The sequence below is a fragment of the Silurus meridionalis genome, chromosome 15, assembly GCF_014805685.1.
Source record: "Silurus meridionalis isolate SWU-2019-XX chromosome 15, ASM1480568v1, whole genome shotgun sequence".
Classification (NCBI taxonomy): domain Eukaryota; kingdom Metazoa; phylum Chordata; class Actinopteri; order Siluriformes; family Siluridae; genus Silurus; species Silurus meridionalis.
In genome coordinates, this window is record NC_060898.1 from 9,038,455 (window position 1) to 9,058,655 (window position 20,201).

Below are 20,201 nucleotides of genomic sequence, written 5' to 3' on the forward strand. Positions count from 1 at the left end.
CGATGAGTGTTTAGGCAATGTATTTTTTTTCAAGGTTTGAACACGAGTAATAATTATGAGTTTTACTAAAAAGTAATAATAATTAAAAAAAGCATAAACCTGATTTTAAATTTTGAGCGTTTCCATCACCTGAACTCTCTCACTACTGCTGAGGACGACCCTGTATGGACAGCATGAAGTTCAAGTCTCTATCTCAAATCAGTTAATAACTTCAAATCAAAACTATAATGAATTCAGAAATAATACTCATTCTAAAATTCCTAAGTTGCCCATAAGCTCATTAGCAAATGGCTTTACAGTTGAGCTTTTTAAATATATAGTATACAGTTATACATCTCACATCTACTATATAGGGGAAATTACAATATTTACAATCGCACTATTCTGTGTCACTCATAAGGATGAGTTCCTCTTTGAGTCTGGTTCCTCTCAAGATTTCTTCTTCAGCTTGTTTTTTCATGATAATATCTTCTCTGGCTTTTTCATTAGGAACAAATACATTTATAAATGACCCTGCATTGACAGCCTAAAGCTTGATGAGTGTGTAGGCAGTGCATTCTTTGAGCATAATAATATAAAATAATTATAAATTATACTGGTGGGGGAAAAAAGTAATAGAGATGCACAAGCAATACAGAATGTACTGTTTAATTACATTGCAAAGTTTACTGGTCATGCGCAATTGCAGTTGTTGGATACAATTTGCATTTCCATCTAACCTATTATCCAGACTTCTTCTTCTCCCCCCACCCCCGTCCTCTACATCTGCCTCTTTCAGATCAATAATCTAACTTATGGTCCAGTGAGTGGCATAAACCGCGCCTTAAATACCTGCGCAACGACGCGTATGTTTGACGCCCTTGAATGTACTACGCCTTAACGTGATGTCATAATTTGGCTCCACCCACAATCCAACGCAGGCAGGGGAACCTCCGGAATAAGTCTAAGAAACAATGGGCTACTGAACTGCGGCTCTGTAATTAAATGTATTGTTAAGGCGCAGAGTTTGACTTGGGGATCTATTTAAAGCGATCGAGATCTGAGTGGAATACCAGAACGACAGGAATTGTGTGTTTTGTATAGTTCGGCAGGGATTTTAATCAGCTGTTGTGTGTGACAACGATCAAGCAGTAAGCCGCATACAGACAAATCCGATCGTATTGTAAGCAGCTACTAGGGAGCTGATAGAGGCAGTGGCAACATATATTTTATTTTATTTGTATTCGTTGCTTGTGTGTTGACTTGCGCAACTTGAACATTTGTCAGTCACTATTTTTAGCTCCTGCGGCTTTAGAAGAAACAACAATTTGCGCAGGTCGGAGAGGAGAGAAAAAACGTCGTGATAGACACGTAAAGTGTTGACGCCACCATTTTTCTGTTCCCGGTGGATCTGTAAGCGAGATCGCCTCCCTGAATAATTAAATAAGTGTAAAATGAGCTCGGAGGAAGTGGCAGCACCGAACAAGAACACAGCTAACGATGGGGATGGCATGTCCTGGTGGTACCGGTGGGTATGCAAGACTGCTGCCGTACTGGGTGGAATCTGTAAGTGTAATTTTTACACACACACACACACACACACACACACACACACACACACACACACACACACACACACAATGCATCTGTAATTTAGCGCGTAAATGCTGTAAAAATGCTATCAAGAATTTAACAAATCTACACAATTTCTCAACCTCAGATATAATCAGTTTGTCTCATATATTTCACTATTTTTTTTTATCAAAAACACTGATGGAAGAAGCAGTGGTGTTTGTTAAAGACATGAAAATAATAAAAGAAAAAATACCAATGGAAATTGTATTGTAATATGCCAAGAAGATATACATAAAAGAAAGAAATGTGCACGGGTTCGACAAACAGCGTTGATCAGTGATGTTGAAAACAATAGTAATCATTGATTGGCCAGTGCATAATGTCAGCCTGCTCAGGATTTACACACTGATGGAAGCTGACATGGCATCTTAAGCTCAGGACTTCCATTAATGTCTGCTTATAAAAAAAAAACCAAACAAACAAACAAACAAACAAACAAAAAACATTTGTTTAAAAGTAACAACAAAAAGGTTCTTACAATTTGAAATGTTTGCACATCTTCAGCATCAGCCCCTTTGTCTTGGAGACTGTGCAGATAATCCCCACTGAGTTGATCTGAATGCAAAGAGTCTAAAAAGACTTATTGGCAAATTTTTGGACACTAAGCATTTGAGCAATTAATCACATTGGAAAACATGAAGAATGGAGTGTTTGGATGCAGGACTTAAAGCAAGATAGTGAGACATGTTTATTGTTTATAACACAATCGGAGTTCACAGTTATGATTGTGAGACATTGTTCTAAAAACTGAAAGAGGTTCAGCAACAAGGTGTAAATTTTTGCAAATGTTCTAACACACTTTCTGCAGTAACCCCTTCATGTTAAAGTCACATGTAAGTCACTGCACATAAACATAAAAAAAAAAAAACGTTGTTCTGAAAGTAGACAAAGTGAACCCAATCAAGCAAATAAAAAAATATCATTTTTCGTAATTTTGTCATTGGGATACAGTAAATAAAATTTGTGAGTTGCGAAAGTATTGAAGCTTTGCTTGCAGTATCTTTATTGGCCATCTTCTGCTAATAGTTGGTCAGTCCTGCACGATGGCTTCGAGGAATTTTAGCACATTTCTCAGTACAGAATGACTTCAACTAAGTTGCTGGGTTTCCTCACATTAACTACTTGTTTCAGGCTTCTTGCTTGTCCTTCCACAACATTTCTATTTGATTAAGGTCAAGACTTTGACTTGGCCATTCTGAAACATTTACTTTGGTCCTCTTTAACCATTTATGGGTAATGTCTTAATGCATAAACCTATTTTTTTTTAGATGCACATCATGGACAGATTCTCTGACGTTTTCATTTGTGTTGGTATAATTCTACATTTATTGTTCCATAAATAATGCCAAGCCCTGGCTAAATGCAGCAAAAGAATGTGTCTTTGTTGATCAGACACTCCTGGGGTGGGTAGCAGTGAACTTAAATGTACACCATTTGTACACATTCTGTCTCACTGTGGATTTGTGAAGTCCAAAAGCTTTTGAGATTGTTTTTTTAAATTTTTTCTAGCCAACAACTCTTTTCTGATGTCCTCAGAAATTACTTTTATTCCTGTCAATTATACACTTCCACAAACATGTTGTGGTGTTAAATAATGTTAAACTTATTTCACAGGCATTTCATAATATAATTTGTAGTTGTGTCTAACTTAACATTCTGGCAATGATTATTTTAATATAACAGGAATTTTAATGTAATTTTAATATAACCTTGTTGTATTACTTACATAAAAGCATGGCTCTTAAAATAGTTCTGACTCAAGGCACCCTACAGGCTTACATTAATCTGCTCCTTGTAATTCAGCATTGTTGAATATAATCATTAACACAATAAGTTGCATGGTGGACTGGTGGACTCTAACTATAATATTATATTTTTAAAATAAAATATATTTGTATCTCCTGCGAAATCAGAAATGTAGGACATTTGTAACAAAATACTTTTGCAATCAACATAAAGTGAGTCATTTTTTTATCATCAGTGTAGACCACTGTCTACCACACTGAAGCGGTGCATAGTGCGAACTGTTTAAGCCTCTGGAGCCCAGCAACATTATGTGGCAATAAAATGAAGTTGGCTGACCTGTATGTACTGAGAAACCAGGTTCCCATTAATGACAGCACAGCCATCTTCTAATATCACAATGTTAGGATTCCTTTAAATTGTGAAAGAGTGGTTCAGAGAGCATGAGCAATCATTTTTACACATTGAATAATTTTTACCCAGTGAAAGTTTAGGATGTGCTGTAGAAGACTTTGTTGAGTGAAAAGACTCCTCAGTATAAGATCTCGGCCACAGATTTATGCAACTCTGATTGGAGCTGATTAAATGTGTTATTGCATAAGGTTGTTGGAACAATGCCATGATAAATAAAGTAGGTGCAACAAAATATTATTACTACTATATTACTATTATATGATGCTTTTATTGGCCATTCATGTAAATATTTTCTTTAAAGTGGGCTTTATACTGTCCAAACCAGTACCTTCCAAACCAGGTGTATTTAACAAAATTAAGGTATCAGAAATAATGTGGAAACAAAGGAAAAGAAATTCAGTAGTCAGATGTTTCTGATTCTAAAATGGTAACAAAGGGTTTTCCTAGCTGTTGAATTCCCAAACATAGGGTGCGTTGTTGAGTATTTAATTAAATAAAAAAAAAATTTGTATAGCACTTTTAAAAATGGACATTGTCTCAAAGCTGCTTTACACAGATAAAGAATGAACAATATTGTTCCTAATAATTGTTTGTCCCTAATGAGAAAGCTGGTGGTGACTGTGGCAAGAAGAAACTCCCTGAGATGGCAGAAGGAAGAAACTTTAAGAGGAACCAGACTCAAGAGGGAACCCATCCTCATCTGGGTGGCACAGACTGTCCGTTTATTACAGTTAAACGTTGTTGAGGTGTGCAGTGAGAGGTGATTAAACTTGATGCGACTTGTGGTCCTGAGCGATTGTAGCATACTGTTGACATCAGTAACAGTCTAAATCCACCCAAAGCTCCTGTGTTGCTCCATAATTTTATAACCCCATCTGTGAACCATGGCAAACCATCCCCAGCTGCACAGAATGGCCTCCAATTGAAGAGAACCCCATTCAGAGGCACGGTGCCAGGACGAAGCGGGCAGATCCAAGGAGGGAAAAGGGACAGAAACACTGGTCACTGGTACCTCAGGAGCATGTTTAACTCGACAGACAGACAGACAGACAGACAGACAGACAGACAGACAGACAGACAGACAGTTATATGGTAGAATAACTAAAAGGGAAACCCAGAAGGTAACACAGTCATGAGGAATGTCTGGGATAATAGACAGCCTGCCACACCACCTTCAACAAACCTGAGTGAACAAGTGAGTGTGAGGGGACGACAGCATACCAATATCCCATTTCATCGTACACTATATCCATGATCCCTCCAGATCTGCTACATTACCTAAGAGAAACATACTGACACAAGGCTTGACAGAATAAATGTGTTTTCAGCCTCGACTTAAACTCTGAGACTGTGTCTGAGTCTCAAATGCTATAATAAGGCTATACTAAACACATCTTAAGAAATCAGTCTGGATTTTCATACTTGGTTGTATTAAACAATTATTGAATTTTTATTGAAATTATTTATTGTAGAAATCTAAAAATAATTTTATTTTTAATAGCTGCAAAATCCAAATCTCCCTGTGCCTTAAAAAAATCCTCTTCAGGACATTAAAACAAGATTTAAATTGATTTTAGGACTAGCTTACTCACAATACTTGCGTGTATATGACATTTAGATTCCACACTCTCATAATACACACCCCACACAGAATTGAGGAGGACTGAGGAAATTTTTTACAGCATTAGTTTATTCACAGAGACACAGAGGGGTAGTGTATACAAATGTGTGTGTGTGTTTGTCATTGGTCTGCATGAATAGCTCTCAGTTCTCATCTGGTGGCTTATAGTGTTTGTGATACACTACCGCTCAAAAGTTTGGGATCACTTGCAAATTTCTTTGTTTTCCAAAAAAAACAAAAAAACATTTTAAAGTGCAATTCACAAACATTTTATACATTTCACACATAATTAAAGTTAGTCAAATGATTTATAAAGAATAGAGGCCCATTATTAGCAATTGTCAGTTCTCTGCATCAATCTCCTGGTATGGCTGCTAATTCAAGTTAATCATTTTATATGGCTAATTGATAATGGGAAAACCCATTTGCAATTGTGTTGCACAGCTGAGAACCGATGTATTAAAAGAGCAAACAAGGGAGCATGGCATTCTTTAGGTTGGTTTTGTATCCGAACATTAGCAGTTGTTTGTTTGTTTACGGGTTCAAAATAGCCAGAAAGAAAGAACTTTCAATAGAGAACCGTCAATCTATTGTTGTCCTTAGAAAGGAAGGCTACTCAAAGCAAGAAAGTGCAAGGAAACTTAACATTTCTTATCATGCTGTTAACTACTTCCTTTGGAGAGCAGCACAAACTGGCTCAAACAAGGACAGAAAAAGAAGTGGGAGGCCTCGATGCACAACTGTATAAGAAGACAAATATCTAAGATTGTGCAGTTTAAAACAAAGATGCCTCACAGGTACTCAAGTGGCAGCTGCACTAAATAGTACCTGTCACACCCCAGTGTCAGCATCAACAGTGAAGGAGACTTTCATGGCAGAATTAACATAAAGGAAAAGCCGTATCTTTTATCATTATCATGACTTTTATCATTACCACAGGATAATGACCCAAAACACACCTCCAAAATGTGTCAGCATTATTTAAAGAATAAGGAGTCAGCAGGAATTCTCACTGTAATGGAGTGGCCAGCACTGTCTCTGGATCTGAACCCTATTGAGCTGTTGTGGGAGCAGCTTGACCATATGGTACAGAGGAAGACTCCATCAAGCCAATCCATCTTGTGGGAGATGCTCCAGGAAGCATGGGGTAAAATCTCATCAGATTATCTTGAAAAATTGATAGCTAGAATGCCTAAGATCTGCCAGACTGTTATTGGTGGGTTTTTTTTTAAGGAGGCAAAGTTTTAAGAAAATATATATCATTTCCTTCAAAATCTTTATTTTTAACTCTGACAATCTCAGCATGTCCTGTTCTTATGCTATATTTTTTTATTAAAACTAATTTTGTGTGTGTTTCCTTGGAAACGAGTATTCCATCGATGAATCGAGTAATAAGTAGTACCTTTTCTTTATTAAAAAGCAATACTAAATAATAGAGAAAAAATTAGACAGCTGTCTTAAACTAATTTTGTTACCTTTTTGAAAAAAAAAAATGTTATTGCTGAAATTGCATACAAGAATAACTGGGAAAATGAAACCCATTTAGTGCATTTAATTGCCATATATCAAAATGCAAATACAAACACATTCAAAAAGTCCCTGCGCAGTGATCGTGTAGAGTAGGTTATGGGAACATTTTTGTTTAATTAAACTCTATATTATTCTTACTTATGGATTTAAATGATAAAATCTCTCTGGTGATTCATGTCTCCAAAGAAGCTGCTTGAAATTGTCCCCGCACTAAATACGTTTATTTATCGCCAGCTTTAAAAATTTGCTCCACTACCTACTATAAAAATGCACTGTATAATTAAAAATATATAAAAATCTATTTCAAATTACTTTTAAAAAAGTATGCTGTTTTCTTTATGTTTTCGTTTGAAATTATCCCAAACTTTGGAAATCTTCTGCAGTTTCCTTTGGCCTGAATCTTCTCCTCAACCTTTGCTGTTTTCTCCCTGTTCTACAGCATCTCTTGTGTGTTACCTGTCCAGAGCACGCCAGAGTTTAGCGGGTGGTGCGTCAGTAATAATGATCTGTGGGAAATGCAATACACCGTATGTAGTTAAATGGACTAAACGAAGATGTATTTTCAATGTATTTTCGCAATCGATTTACTCGAGTTACTTAAGGAATTTTTTCAGCCCTAATTTAGAGGTTGTAATGGTACACGTATTCGTACTGCGAGACATAGGTAAAATCTGAGTTCTCACAGAAACGTATTAAGTGGCGGAAGTTTGTTTAGTCTCCACCTCCGCCATTATTAAACTTGAAAACATACACAACAATGCCAGGGGTATAAAAAAGAAACTAGAGTTAGCGCAGTGTCACTGTCGCTACTCAATCTATACCAGAAATACACCAAAATATGATCTGTAATGCATTGTATTAAATTATAATATATGATTTGATTATTATTTATTTATTATTCAAATATATTTATTGTTTTAAAAATATATACTGTTGATGTTTACAAATGTTAATATAATAAACTGCATTAATAAAGAACAAGAAATTTCATGTTTTGTATTTCTTATATAAATATAAGATCCTTCTTCTACGCAGCCATGATGTTGTAATTGAAGCAGTATGTGGTCTGGCATTGTCATGTTGGAAAATGCAAGGTCTTCCCTGAAAGAGACGACATCTGGATGGAAGCATATGTTGTTCTAGAACTTGGATATACCTTTTAGCATTGATGGTGCCTTTCCAGATGTGTAAGCTGCCCATGCCACACGCACTCATGCAACCCCATACCATGAGAGATGCAGGCTTCTGAACTGAGCACTGATAACAACTTGGGTTGTCCTTATCCTCTTTAGTCCGGATGACATGGCAGCCCAGTTTTCCAAAAAGAACTTGACATTTTGATTCGTCTGACCACAGAACAGTTTTCCACTTTGTCACAGTCCATTTTAAATGAGCCTTGGCCCAAAGAAAATGCCTGTGCCTCTGGATCATGTTTAGATATGGCTTCTTTTTTGACCTATAGAGTTTTAGCCGGCAACGGCGAATGACACGGTGGATTGTGTTCACCGACAATGTTTTCTGGAAGTATTCCTGAGCCCATGTTGTGATTTCCATTACTGTAGCATTCCTGTATGTGATGCAGATCACGGGCATCCAGTATGGTTTTCCGGCCTTGAACCTTACGCACAGAGATTGTTCCAGATTCTCTGAATCTTTGGATGATATTATGCACTGTAGATGATTATAACTTCAAACTATTTGCAATTTTTCTCTGAGAAACTCCTTTCTGATATTGCTTCACTATTTTTCGCTGCAGCATTGGGGGAATTGGTGATCCTCTGACCATCTTGACTTCTGAGAGACACTGCCACTCTGAGAGGCTCTTTTTATACCCAATCATGTTGCCAATTGAGCTATTAAGTTGTAAATTGGTCCTCCAGCTGTTCCTTATATGTACATTTAACTTTTCCGGCCTCTTATTGCTACCTGTTCCAACTTTTTTGGAATGTGTAGCTCTCATGAAATCCAAAATGAGCCAATATTTGGCATGACATTTCAAAATGTCTCACTTTCAACATTTGAAATGTTATCTATATTCTATTGTAAATAAAATATAAGTTTTGTAACTTATTGCATTCCTTTTTTATTAACAATTTGTACAGTGTCCCAACTTTTTTGGAATTGGGTTTGTGTGTATATATATATATATATATATATATATATATATATATATATATATATATATATATATATATATATATATATATATATACACTAGAGTCAGGTGTGTGTTTTTATTATTATTGGTGTAACCAATCTTTATTTGATATGTTGCTTGATTTACTGCACATTGAGTTACATGTTCTTTCCCTCTTGATCTCTAGCCTGTGCTGTGATGGGTATTTGGAACTGTGTAACTGTGTACCCCTTAAATATCGCTGCAGGAGTCTGGATGGTGTGAGTGTACACACACATACACACAGTTCATTCCATTTGTATGTGGCATTTAACATGAAAATAAAGACATAATCGGCAAATTTCACTTCAGGAGAATATTTTCAGCATATATTTATCAAAACACCACTTGTGTATTTGCAGATTGACTGCATGTGTGTTATTCATCTGTGAAGTCCCATTCTGCTGTCAGTTTGTGGAGTTTGCGAATGCCGTGGCAGACCGAGCGGACAGGATGCGACCGTGGCAGAAAGCAGTGCTTTACTGTGGGTAAGTGTAGGTTAGCAGTTTGTTACTGTATTGTGATACAGGTCTGATTTCTGTTTATACTAGGCAAAATGTTTTTGAAAGATCTTGTTGTTTTCAATTTAGACCAAAAGGTGTCTTTTGCTCGGAAGTGCCTGGTACTCCACACTGAAGACAATGGAATGAGTAATTAATTATAACTCTGTTTTTCTACCAGGATGGCACTGTTCCCTGTATTTCTCAGCCTGTCCATCACTACACTGTTTGGGAACGCTATTGCCTTTGCAACTGGAGTGCTTTATGGACTTGTTTCCCTTGGAAAGAAGTGAGACTTTTCTTGATATACCAAAATTTATTAGACAATAATATTATACTATATGCTGTGATAAATGTGCATGATTGTGTGTAAATATTTAAATATTTCCTCTTTTTTTTGTCTCATGACCAACTTAAAATGCCTTTTCACAATTTTTTTACCATTAACACGTCATAATTTGCTCATCAAAAGGTTTAATTTTTGACTGACTCCAGGCTTATACTCCAATAATACATTGACTCACTCACACACTTACCCTCAATATGTTTTTTTTTTTTCCCGCTGTGTCCCTGTTTTGCCTTTTATTTGTTAAGGGGGGACGCGGTTAGCTACGCTCGGCTGCAGCACCAGAAACAAGCTGATGAGGAAAAACTTGCCGGCACGACAGATGGCTCAGCTCCGTGAATCCTCTGCCTTCTTCCGTTTCCTCTCGTTCTTCTACCTCTCCCATCCTGTTCTCCATCTCTGTGTCTGGAAGATTCTTGTAGACTCATGATGTGATTTTTATTCATGCTAAAATGTACTTTTCCATCAGGGCTGAGATCTATGGTCTCTCAATTATCATGTTGTATATTCCATTTTTGGTGTTTGAATTTATTATCTGCTGCAAGGGTGCTCTGCAAGGGTTATGATTTCCCTTTTTATTTATTTGAAATAATTGTTTCGGTAACTTAACCAACCTCATACAGAGTCACCTGAACTGAAAACCAGAATGCATGTTACTGACTTTTTCTCAATTCTCTTTTGATGCATATTCAAGCCTTTGCTTACTGCAGCTGTTGAAAGTTGTGATGTGTGATTTTTCACCTAAATTCTCTACTTTGTGGATTAAAACTGTGACTAGAACATTTTCAGAGATGTTATTTATTTCAGTGTGGAATGGAAATTTCAGAGTTTTATAGTTATGATTAAGGGTGACACCTGGGTGCATATTTTATATTGAAAATGGAAGTGGGTTTTGTGTGTGTGTGTGTGTGTGTGTGTGTGTGTGTGTGTGTGTGTGTGTGTGTGTATACATGCAAAGACAGACATAATGCAATGACTTCCTAAATGATACATTTTCCCATTGTGGTGTTTAAATGGAACTGGTGAAACTGTAAATTTGACTTAGGTAGTTAAAGGCATATGTTAAAGTGGCTAGTCATAATAAACTGTTCCTAAGCATTTTAAAAATCATCATGCTAGTATCATCATGAAAGATCATAATGCTAGTTAGCTAGAGCACATGCACCCAAAATGACAAAAATGTACCTAGCTAGCATTTGGCTTTTAACTTTATTTACAACGTGTAGAAGGACTAGAAATCTAGTATGTAGAAAATCTGCAAGTAACAGTGTTATTACACTTAACTTTAACAACCAGTCAAAATTGTATTAAATCTGCCATTATGATGGTGTTGTATATACAGATTAGATTTCAGCAACCATTTTCTTATATCTTCTCAAGGGACAATACTATAGAAATAAAACTTACATATATTTTAAAGTAGTCAATATGCAGATTGTATAGCAGTACAGATTTACTGTCCTCTGAAAATAACGAACATACAGCCATTGTCAAAACAGCTCACAACAAAAGTACACCCTAAGTGAATGTCACACCTGTGTCCAATAGTTTTCACAACAGTGCCAATGTTTTGTGTGAGCCCCACTGTTTTCTAGCACTGCCCTAATGCTCCTGGGCATGAGATTCATTAGAGCTGTACAGGTCGTTGCTGGGATCCTCTTCCACGCCTCCATAATGACATCATTGATCTGCTGGTTGCTAGACACATGACACTTCTCCACCATCCACTTGAGGATGTCACAAAGGTGCTAAATATGGTTCAGGTCTGGGAACATACTTGGCCACTCCATCAGCTTTACCTTCAGCTTCCTCAGCAAAGCAGTCGTGTTTGGGGTCGTTATCATCTTGGCAGTGTCATTATTTCGGAAAACTGCTGTTCGGCCCAGTTTCTGAATAGAGGGCATCATGTTCTGTTTTAGAATGTCACAGTGCATGTTGGAATCCATGTTTCCCCTTAATGAACTGCAGCTCATCAGTACCAGCAGCACTTGTGCATTGTGCAGCCACAGACCATGACACTACCACCACCATGCTTGACTAGGCAAGGCACAATTTTGGAGTTTGTTAGAATGTAATCTTTTAAATGTTAGCCTGTATAAGGAGCAAAAACACAAGATGAAGGCTAGGTATTAGCCAGCTAAGAATTTATTTATACCAGCATTGAACCAGTATATGTATATATATATATATATATATATATATATATATATATATATATATATGTGAATGAAGCTAGTCAGTGAAGTCTAACTGCAACCAAATTATTTGATCGACACAAGTTGAGTTGTGTTTTTAAAGAATTCAAAGCCTGTCAGTTCTAAATACGGAATGTATAATTACATAGTTAATATAGCACAATGTACTTGCCAACTGTGGCGGAAGCTAGAACAATGTATAAACATGCTAACTGTCTTGTTCTGCTAGGTTCCCTTCTCACCCCAATCTTAATATTGCTAATACTGAATAAAAAAAACATGTTGAAGCCAGTTGGATGTTTGAAGTGTTTAAAACTGATTCACAGGATAAAGGGTAAAATACTAGATCTCTTAAGTAAACATGAATAAACATAATGGTCATTTTCTTTGTTTTATTTTGGTTTTGTTTGTGTTCTCTTAGGTTGTGTGCATGTCCATTAGGTGTAATCATAGAAATCTATGTAAATTCATATTTGTTCCCATGTTTCAGACAATAAAATCTCCTACCTTTTTCAGCAAAGGCCCTAATTCTTTATTTAAAAAGGCAATACTAAATAATAAATTGGTTTCCACATCACCCTGATGAGAGTTTTTGTTAACTTAAAGATGTTACCACTGACACTGTATAAGTTAGATTTAAGTAATAGATGAGAAAATCCAGCATCATAACAGAATTGAAGCTGGTCTGTACTGAAAAATGTGCCACTCACAGATATGTAATACTGGAACATTTTTAATATTAAATCATTCTTGATTAAAAAAACAAAACAAAAATAATTTATCTAATTTGTTTGATTGCATTCACTTTTTCTACTTTTGGGACTTTGGAAAATTGGATGTTTTGGGTAATATTTATGCATTAAATATAAACAATTTTAGAGAGTTTCAAGCACCATCATAGATTGATATTTTACAAATAGTTACTACTTACATTTAAAAATTCAATAGGTATATTCTAAATTTGGAAAGAATGTTTTCCATCTGTACTAATATAAGACTCATGTGTACACACACATATACAGCGTCCATGTCTTTTAATAAAAAGCACTTAAAATGACTGAATAAAATGAATAACAAAACAAACTGTGAGAAAGTTCCCATTAGTTCTGAAAATCAAAAATATGTTTTATGTATGCACAAATATGTGAAACATTTGTATAGGGTTGCAAAATTAAAGAAATATACCAGTGAAATTGCATATTATTCACTTCTGCATTCCCCTATGATGTGTATACGATCCTTAAACTGACCCAATATTAGAGATGCCAGGACAGATGTTAAGTCTGACAAAACTGTAAGTTCTGCATTCATGTAATGTGACAGACACACTTGTCACTTGGAACTCATTTACCGTGGTGTGTGTTTTTGTTTTAGCTGCATTTTATTAATTTCCATTGTCCATTTGTGTTTGGATTTTGAGTTTTTTTTTCAAGTTGGCTTTGGTTTGGGTTTGCAAGAGCTTTTCTGGTCCATGTTCTGAGTCCTGCTGACTTTAAGCTCTGTCTCCCACTTCTTCTTCACCAGTGTGTATAAACGCATGGTAGCCTGAGCATCTTGGACCTAGAATATATACGTGCATTAATGCACAATAACAAAGCATGTGTTTAGTACCAATGTATGCAGTGTGTTCCAAAAGTTTTAGAATGGCAAAGTCAATTCTACTCCTTTTTTTTCTCTCTATCATCTGAAGACATATGGGTTTAAGATTAAAGATAAATATGAATAACAGCTTTCATTTCCTGAAATTTACATTTAAATGTATTAATCCACACAGAACATGAAACATTTGGAAGCAGACCACTGATTTCCTTTTAAGAGAAAAAAAATGTAAAATGGGTGTCTTGTTGCATGATCTCACTTTGGATGGGATGGATTTCTTTATAAATTAGAAACCAATATTTTTATGCAGTCTTTCCAAATCATCAATAAAGATTAGTAATCTTATATATATATATATATATATATATATATATATATATATATATATATATATATATATATATATTTTTTTTTTTTAACAAAAAAGTCCTCACAGGTGAAACGCCAGGCTCAAACCAGATTTTCTAAACAATGTAACAGGACATACAGTAAAACCTGTCATTCACCAATGGTTCAATATCTTCCATTACTTGGATGGGTTCAACCGAAGGTGCCAAGTTTTAAGTTAAAGGGTCCCAAACCACATTATTTTTAATGTCATAGACCAGTTTCACACAAGATAATTTTTCCAAAGACCAGTACCATGAATCATTTAGTACAGAAATAATAAAAACCTTTAAATTATTATTTAATTTCCATTTTATTGACTGATTATGTGAATTTTCCACACTTATTTCAGTCACAGTGTTTTTTTTTGTATTGATTAATTAAGATCCCACTGATTCTGTATAATAATGAGATAAGTTAAATTTTTTATCATATGTGTAATGAAATATAATAGTAATATAATACTCATTATTGTGTTTAGTTGTGACCCCCAAATCACCAAGCCTTTGGAAAATTTGTCTTGGAATAAAAAAGCCATGGTTGCCAAAGGTTGGGAAACGTTGCACTAAGTTGTTTACCACATCTATATGTAAATATAAAAAATTAGTAACTGAAATTCTGAGCTCTCTCATCATTCGTCTAGTGAACTCAAAGCCAGATGTCTGCAGTGTACAGCTGAACTGATCTGCTGTTCCAATACTTCTACACACTTAAATAAAAAAATGCTACAATTATATTACGCATCCACTGGCCAACTACAGTAAAGCTTATGAGTAGCACAAGAGGAACACATGCACGATCACAAACACTGCACCCCCACACAAACACACAACTCAGACAGTATGTGTGAACTTTAATTAAACTAAAAGATACATACAGACGAGTGCTCTCCCTGTTGAACTTTCACATTCAGAATCTCCCGACACAAAACCCTCAGCGACGGGCGTCCACTCTGTCATGTGTGATAAAACAGACATTCAACAGATATTAACATTAAACAGAAAAAAAAATCTATTTAAAGTATGATTAGAAAACTGTCACTACCTTCGCTATCTTCTTAAATGGTTTGTATTTTTGAGTGTCTCTTGTATTTCTTTTTGGGTGATCCAGTAATAAAATCTATAAGAAAGAAAAAAAAATGCAGATCTTTCAATATTTTACACACACACACACACACACACACACACACACACACACACACACACACACACACACACACACATACATAAAATATATAGTCAGCATGAAACTCAGTGGTGTACACCGAGTACCTTTAAGTCATTATGGATGGCATGTCCAACTAGTATTCGTCCCTCCAGTATCTTTGCCACCTCCTGTTGTACTGTTTTGAAGCTCTCCCCTGTAAAACATACCGTTGGAACTGAATACCAGTTAAAGATACAATGTGCAGCAAATGTATTACATCACTAACAAATCAACAATTTTTTTTTTAAAAAGAGGTATCAAGAGGTGTTGCTATTTAAATGTACATTTCACAACAATTTAGTGCATATTATCACTAATAATAATACACTGCATGGGCAAAAATTATTATACACATTAATATTTTGTTGGACCACCTTTTCCTTTGTTTACAGTTCACCGTACATTCACCGTTTCATTAATTTCTTGGCAAGATCTTACTAATAATTAAAGAGAGTCAACCCACTGCATAAAGTGTTCTCTAGTCATTGCAAAGTTTCTTAATGGGTTTAATGACTGGACTCTGTGGTGGCCAATCTTTATGTAAAAAATGCTGTCGCATGATCCATAAACCACTTATTCACAATTTGAGCCTGATGAATCCTGGCATTGTCATCTTAGAATATGCCTGTGTCATCAGGAAGAAGGAAAAAAAAAAAAAAAAACCCTGCTGTGAATTCTGTTTATAAAATTTGATTTAACCAAACATTTAAGTAATCTCCAATCATTTCTTCAAGATGATGGCTCACCACTATACTTCCAGGTTTTAAACCAATTTTAGTGGTTAAATCCAGCAATCTCCTTAGTTGTTTTCTCATTTCTCCAACCTGGTTGTTTGTGAAATGAGAAGCTAGGCACTGCATCGGTTATAACCCAATGGAAAACTCTTATCTATATGATTAGTTAAATTCAGATGGTGACTTGTTTGGCCAGACAATGTATATTCTGCTTGAACTATATAGTTTCTAACTTAGGAACTTAGCAGTGGGCTTCAACTGGAGTTGCATTACTAAATGACTAGAAGCAATTAAAAATAAATCAAAGCAAAATATTTTGCACAGGAAGTGAACAATGATTGCTCATTACAATAAAACTATTACGATATTTGGGCATCCAGATGACAATATTAACAAGGTCATTATTAACATATTAAGATTATTAAGAAATTAAACCTGCTTAATATTTTATGATACCAAAAAACATTTTCTTTTGCTCACCGTGCTGGATGTCAGCAGGCCGAATGCCGCTCACGGCTGTCCTGTAATCGGTGACTTTCTGTGTTGATTTAACATATTTGTCATAGACACACTTGCCAAAGTAGTTTACAATGGAGACACGTGCCAGCATGCTTTCCTCTCCTCCAGGACCCACACCGACCATCTCACAATCCATAGCAACAGCACGTGTCAATCTGTCAATCACGATAAGCAGCAAGGAAGAAAAACTAAATAAATAACTAAACAATTCCTGTTAGAAAAACTAGCTAGAAATACCAGTACACAAAAAGGTCAAAGAAGGTCATCAAAAATAGTCACAGGCTACATCCAAACTGCAACAACCAATATGGGTTATACCAGTAGTCTGCAGTTTGGGAATTAGCTTCTGTGTTCCATCATATACATCATATGCTGTAGTCTATTAGCTTGTCTTCTGTCAACAACACTTAGCAGAAGACAAGCTGCTACAACTTCTCTCTAGAGTTGAAACGAGGAAAAGCAGTTATTCAGAGATTTTCTTCTGTACCCATCACAAGTGCTCTTCTTGACTAGCAACATTTCTGTGCTCTGCTGTGTATCTTTAGCATCTGTTTTAGTCACACCGGTCCTCTTCCTCATAATGTCAGCAGCCTCCGAGCCCACAGCGGCCTCAATGTCATCAGGGTCAACGTCATCAAACCAGATTTCTGCCCTTCAGAGGAAAAGATAGAGCTTATTAGTGGTTTTCACCAGATATGTAGCATAGTTTGGCTCAGCAATTTATCTTTCAAACCCATTATCTTTCAAACCATGCAAGCAGTGAAGTACCCGTGTTGAATTTCCAGATAGTAGGCAAGTCAAGTCAGGATATACAGATCAAGCTAAAAAAAATGTAATAATACAGACTGTGGACTGCTCAAGTACAATCTCACAGATGATGTCCAGATTAATTCCTCAAGCTGGAATCTTCATTAACAGGCAAGTGTACAAACTTTTTCATTGGTTTTAAACATCCTTCCTCTGGTGGGTGTAAAGGCATCCAGTTTAATAAACAATTATGCAACTGTAAAGTCATTTTCTTTATTGTTTCTGATCGATTTCTATTAATTTAACGCAGTATATTGTGTAGCTTCCGCTTACACTTTTTGATTACAATCTGCTATTCCTTCCTGTTCACTCTGCGATTGAGCCTGAGAAAATGCGGTACAAGTGACCACTTATGTGTGATATTAATGTAATGAGAGTATTTAAACTGCTTGCCAATTATTGGCTGTACTTGAGCACATGGGCAGGAGTTTTTTCTATTTTCAGTCATACAGCTAAAATAGAAAACAAACCCACTGTGTCTTGAGCTTATTTGGAGCCTAAGTGACAAAAAATGCATCCATGCAACAAGCATAAAAAAATCATTATTGTATTTAATTGTAAATGTAATGCAATCTTCCTTAGAGCGGTGTAACTAAGGTTTTTTTTATGATCTATTACTTGAACGTAATGCCATAACAATCCAATGCAATGGCTAACTCTAAGCAAAATCTACTAGTCACTGTAGATAAAATATTATTAAATATGTAATCAACTTAATAATTAAAAACATATAATATGCATGATAGTATGTTTAAAGAACGTATACATACTCCGTTGGCTTCTTTTCCAACTCTTCAAATTTCTTCTTTTTGTCTCTCTCTTTTTTTCGTCCTGCCTCTTCATCGTTCATCATCCTCTTTTCAGTTTTGTGTTGTTTAGGATGATTCCCACTTTGTACTGTTCCAGTCAATTTGGATTTTTGCAATTTCCCCCTGTTAAATGATTTATTTAAGTCTTTACGTGCTGGTTTTTGTGTGTGTTCATTTATGCTTTGTGCAACTTTGTGGGATTCTTTAATAGGTAATGATGAAAGCTTTTTTGCATTTGAGTTCTCTTCTGAGTTGAGCACCTGCAACACACAGGAACATCAAATTACACAAACCATGCTCCACTTTGTATGTCAATAACCTTTTAGTGTAAGTCACTCTGGATAAGGGCATCTGCCATATCCCATTAATATAATGCCATTCTGAAGAATAAAACATTAAACTTTTACAATTAGCTACTATTTATGAACTATTATATTATAAACTATTGTTGTACCAATAAAGTTCTATATGCTTTCACACTTTACGGTCCTATCCAAAAGTATTGGGACAGCAAGGCCCATTATGAAACTAGTCAAGGGGCCTGAACACACTGTAAATATTGGAAAAAACTGAAGATGAAATTCAGATCTGTCGTTCCATAGTTTCTTAGTTTTTAATCTCAAACCCAAAGCTCTTCAGTTAATAGCAAAGGTAAAAGATTTGTCCTTGCCACTCAATTACTTTCAGATAGGACTGTATATAGTGATGTATTTGAACAGATTTAGGCAGTCATTAAGCAGAAGAATTAAGGCAAATGCTTGCAAAGAAATGGATGTGGACAACTCAAGAAACTGTGTGAGAACTGTGCTAACATGTGACAAAGCTTTTATTTTAATAAAGCATTTAATTACTAACTTATTACACCAGTGGCCACTTCGTAGGGATTTATGCATAATGATGAAACATGCTTACAGGCACATTAATGCCTACATACAGGTGACCGTGTCGCATCTACTCACCATAAGAAGAGTCTTCCAGTTAGCCGAAAACTCTGCAGAATCTCTGGGCGGAAGAAATGCGTTTTTCTTCGCTTCTTTCGCTTTAGGCTCCATGTGTTGGTAGAAGTATTTTCGTTTCTTGCCAGCTTTGTCTTTTCCCTTCACGCAATTAGTTTGCTTGTTTGTTTGTATACTAATAGCCGAAGTGGCCTCCTTTATCTTTGCTTTAGACATTTCTAACAGTGGATTAAAAAGTAAAATTAACACGCAGTTTAATTCTGCTTAAACCACCACATACACGAAAAAGTTCACACTAACATTCATTATCTAGGCCATCAATGTTTTTCTTTTTAAAGCTATAATGATAACGACGACCGATAACAGACTGCCGAGTAAAACAATGAATATTTAAATGAATGTCTCTATTAATAAAAAGAAATCTGAGTGCAAACACGTACAACTGTCTCTACAGCATGTACCAACCATGCAGTCAGTCTTTCCGGTTTGTGTGTAACATTTACAACAGTCCGGTCAGAGGAGACAGACAGTTCCGCATGATTCTGCATCAAGCGCGTAATTAAATTATTAGTTGAGTTACTATTGTTAAATACGTGTATAAAAAGTATAATTTTTAAGACTTACTCACTATAAAGGTGGGAAGTCTGTGTGTGTTTTAGCTGAAATAATGGAGCTTTAAATTTGACTTTTAAATTAAGAAGCTTTTTAAACAATTAAAAGAAAAGCAATGCTTATCTTAATACATCAATCCTGACTATACATTTTTTTTCTCTTGACAAATCACCCCTTTAAAAACGAGATATGTTCTATTAAAACGTAATTAATACGTTAAAAGGTAAAAATAATAATAAAAAAAAAAATACATGCCGGGTTTCCTATTTTATTCTGATTTTTATTGCGTTGGCAAAAATAAATGTCTGTATTACAGTGCCCCTTTCTGGTAGAATTGCTTTTATTTGACGGATTAAAACATGCGGCTGGCTATTGAAAATTTCTGATGTGGATAAATAAAAAGCGGTCCTGCATGTAGGAAAACATTAAAGAT

At 35.6% G+C, this 20,201-nt stretch overlaps 2 protein-coding genes across 3 annotated transcripts; one reads left to right on the plus strand and one right to left on the minus strand.

Moving 5' to 3' along the window:
* Window positions 1-894: 894 nt before the first annotated feature.
* Window positions 895-10,724, plus strand: cacfd1 (calcium channel flower domain containing 1). Of its 2 annotated transcripts, none has more exons than XM_046868402.1 (5): window positions 895-1,545; window positions 9,247-9,319; window positions 9,461-9,586; window positions 9,780-9,887; window positions 10,193-10,724. In XM_046868402.1, the coding sequence occupies exons 1-5, from the start codon at window positions 1,434-1,436 to the stop codon at window positions 10,281-10,283; spliced, it is 510 nt and encodes a 169-aa protein (XP_046724358.1). In that variant the 5' UTR covers window positions 895-1,433; the 3' UTR covers window positions 10,284-10,724. The 2 variants fall into 2 exon arrangements, with proteins under 2 accessions (XP_046724358.1, XP_046724359.1); XM_046868403.1 differs by having other exon boundaries at window positions 10,071-10,210.
* A 2,432-nt stretch (window positions 10,725-13,156) lies between these two features.
* Window positions 13,157-19,648, minus strand: rexo4 (REX4 homolog, 3'-5' exonuclease). The gene is made up of 8 exons (XM_046868716.1): window positions 19,160-19,648; window positions 18,162-18,460; window positions 17,072-17,236; window positions 16,546-16,739; window positions 15,397-15,485; window positions 15,170-15,244; window positions 15,003-15,077; window positions 13,157-13,699 (listed from the first exon to the last, which is right to left on the minus strand). The coding sequence occupies exons 1-8, from the start codon at window positions 19,370-19,372 to the stop codon at window positions 13,568-13,570; spliced, it is 1,242 nt and encodes a 413-aa protein (XP_046724672.1). The 5' UTR covers window positions 19,373-19,648; the 3' UTR covers window positions 13,157-13,567.
* Between the last annotated feature and the right edge of the window lie 553 nt (window positions 19,649-20,201).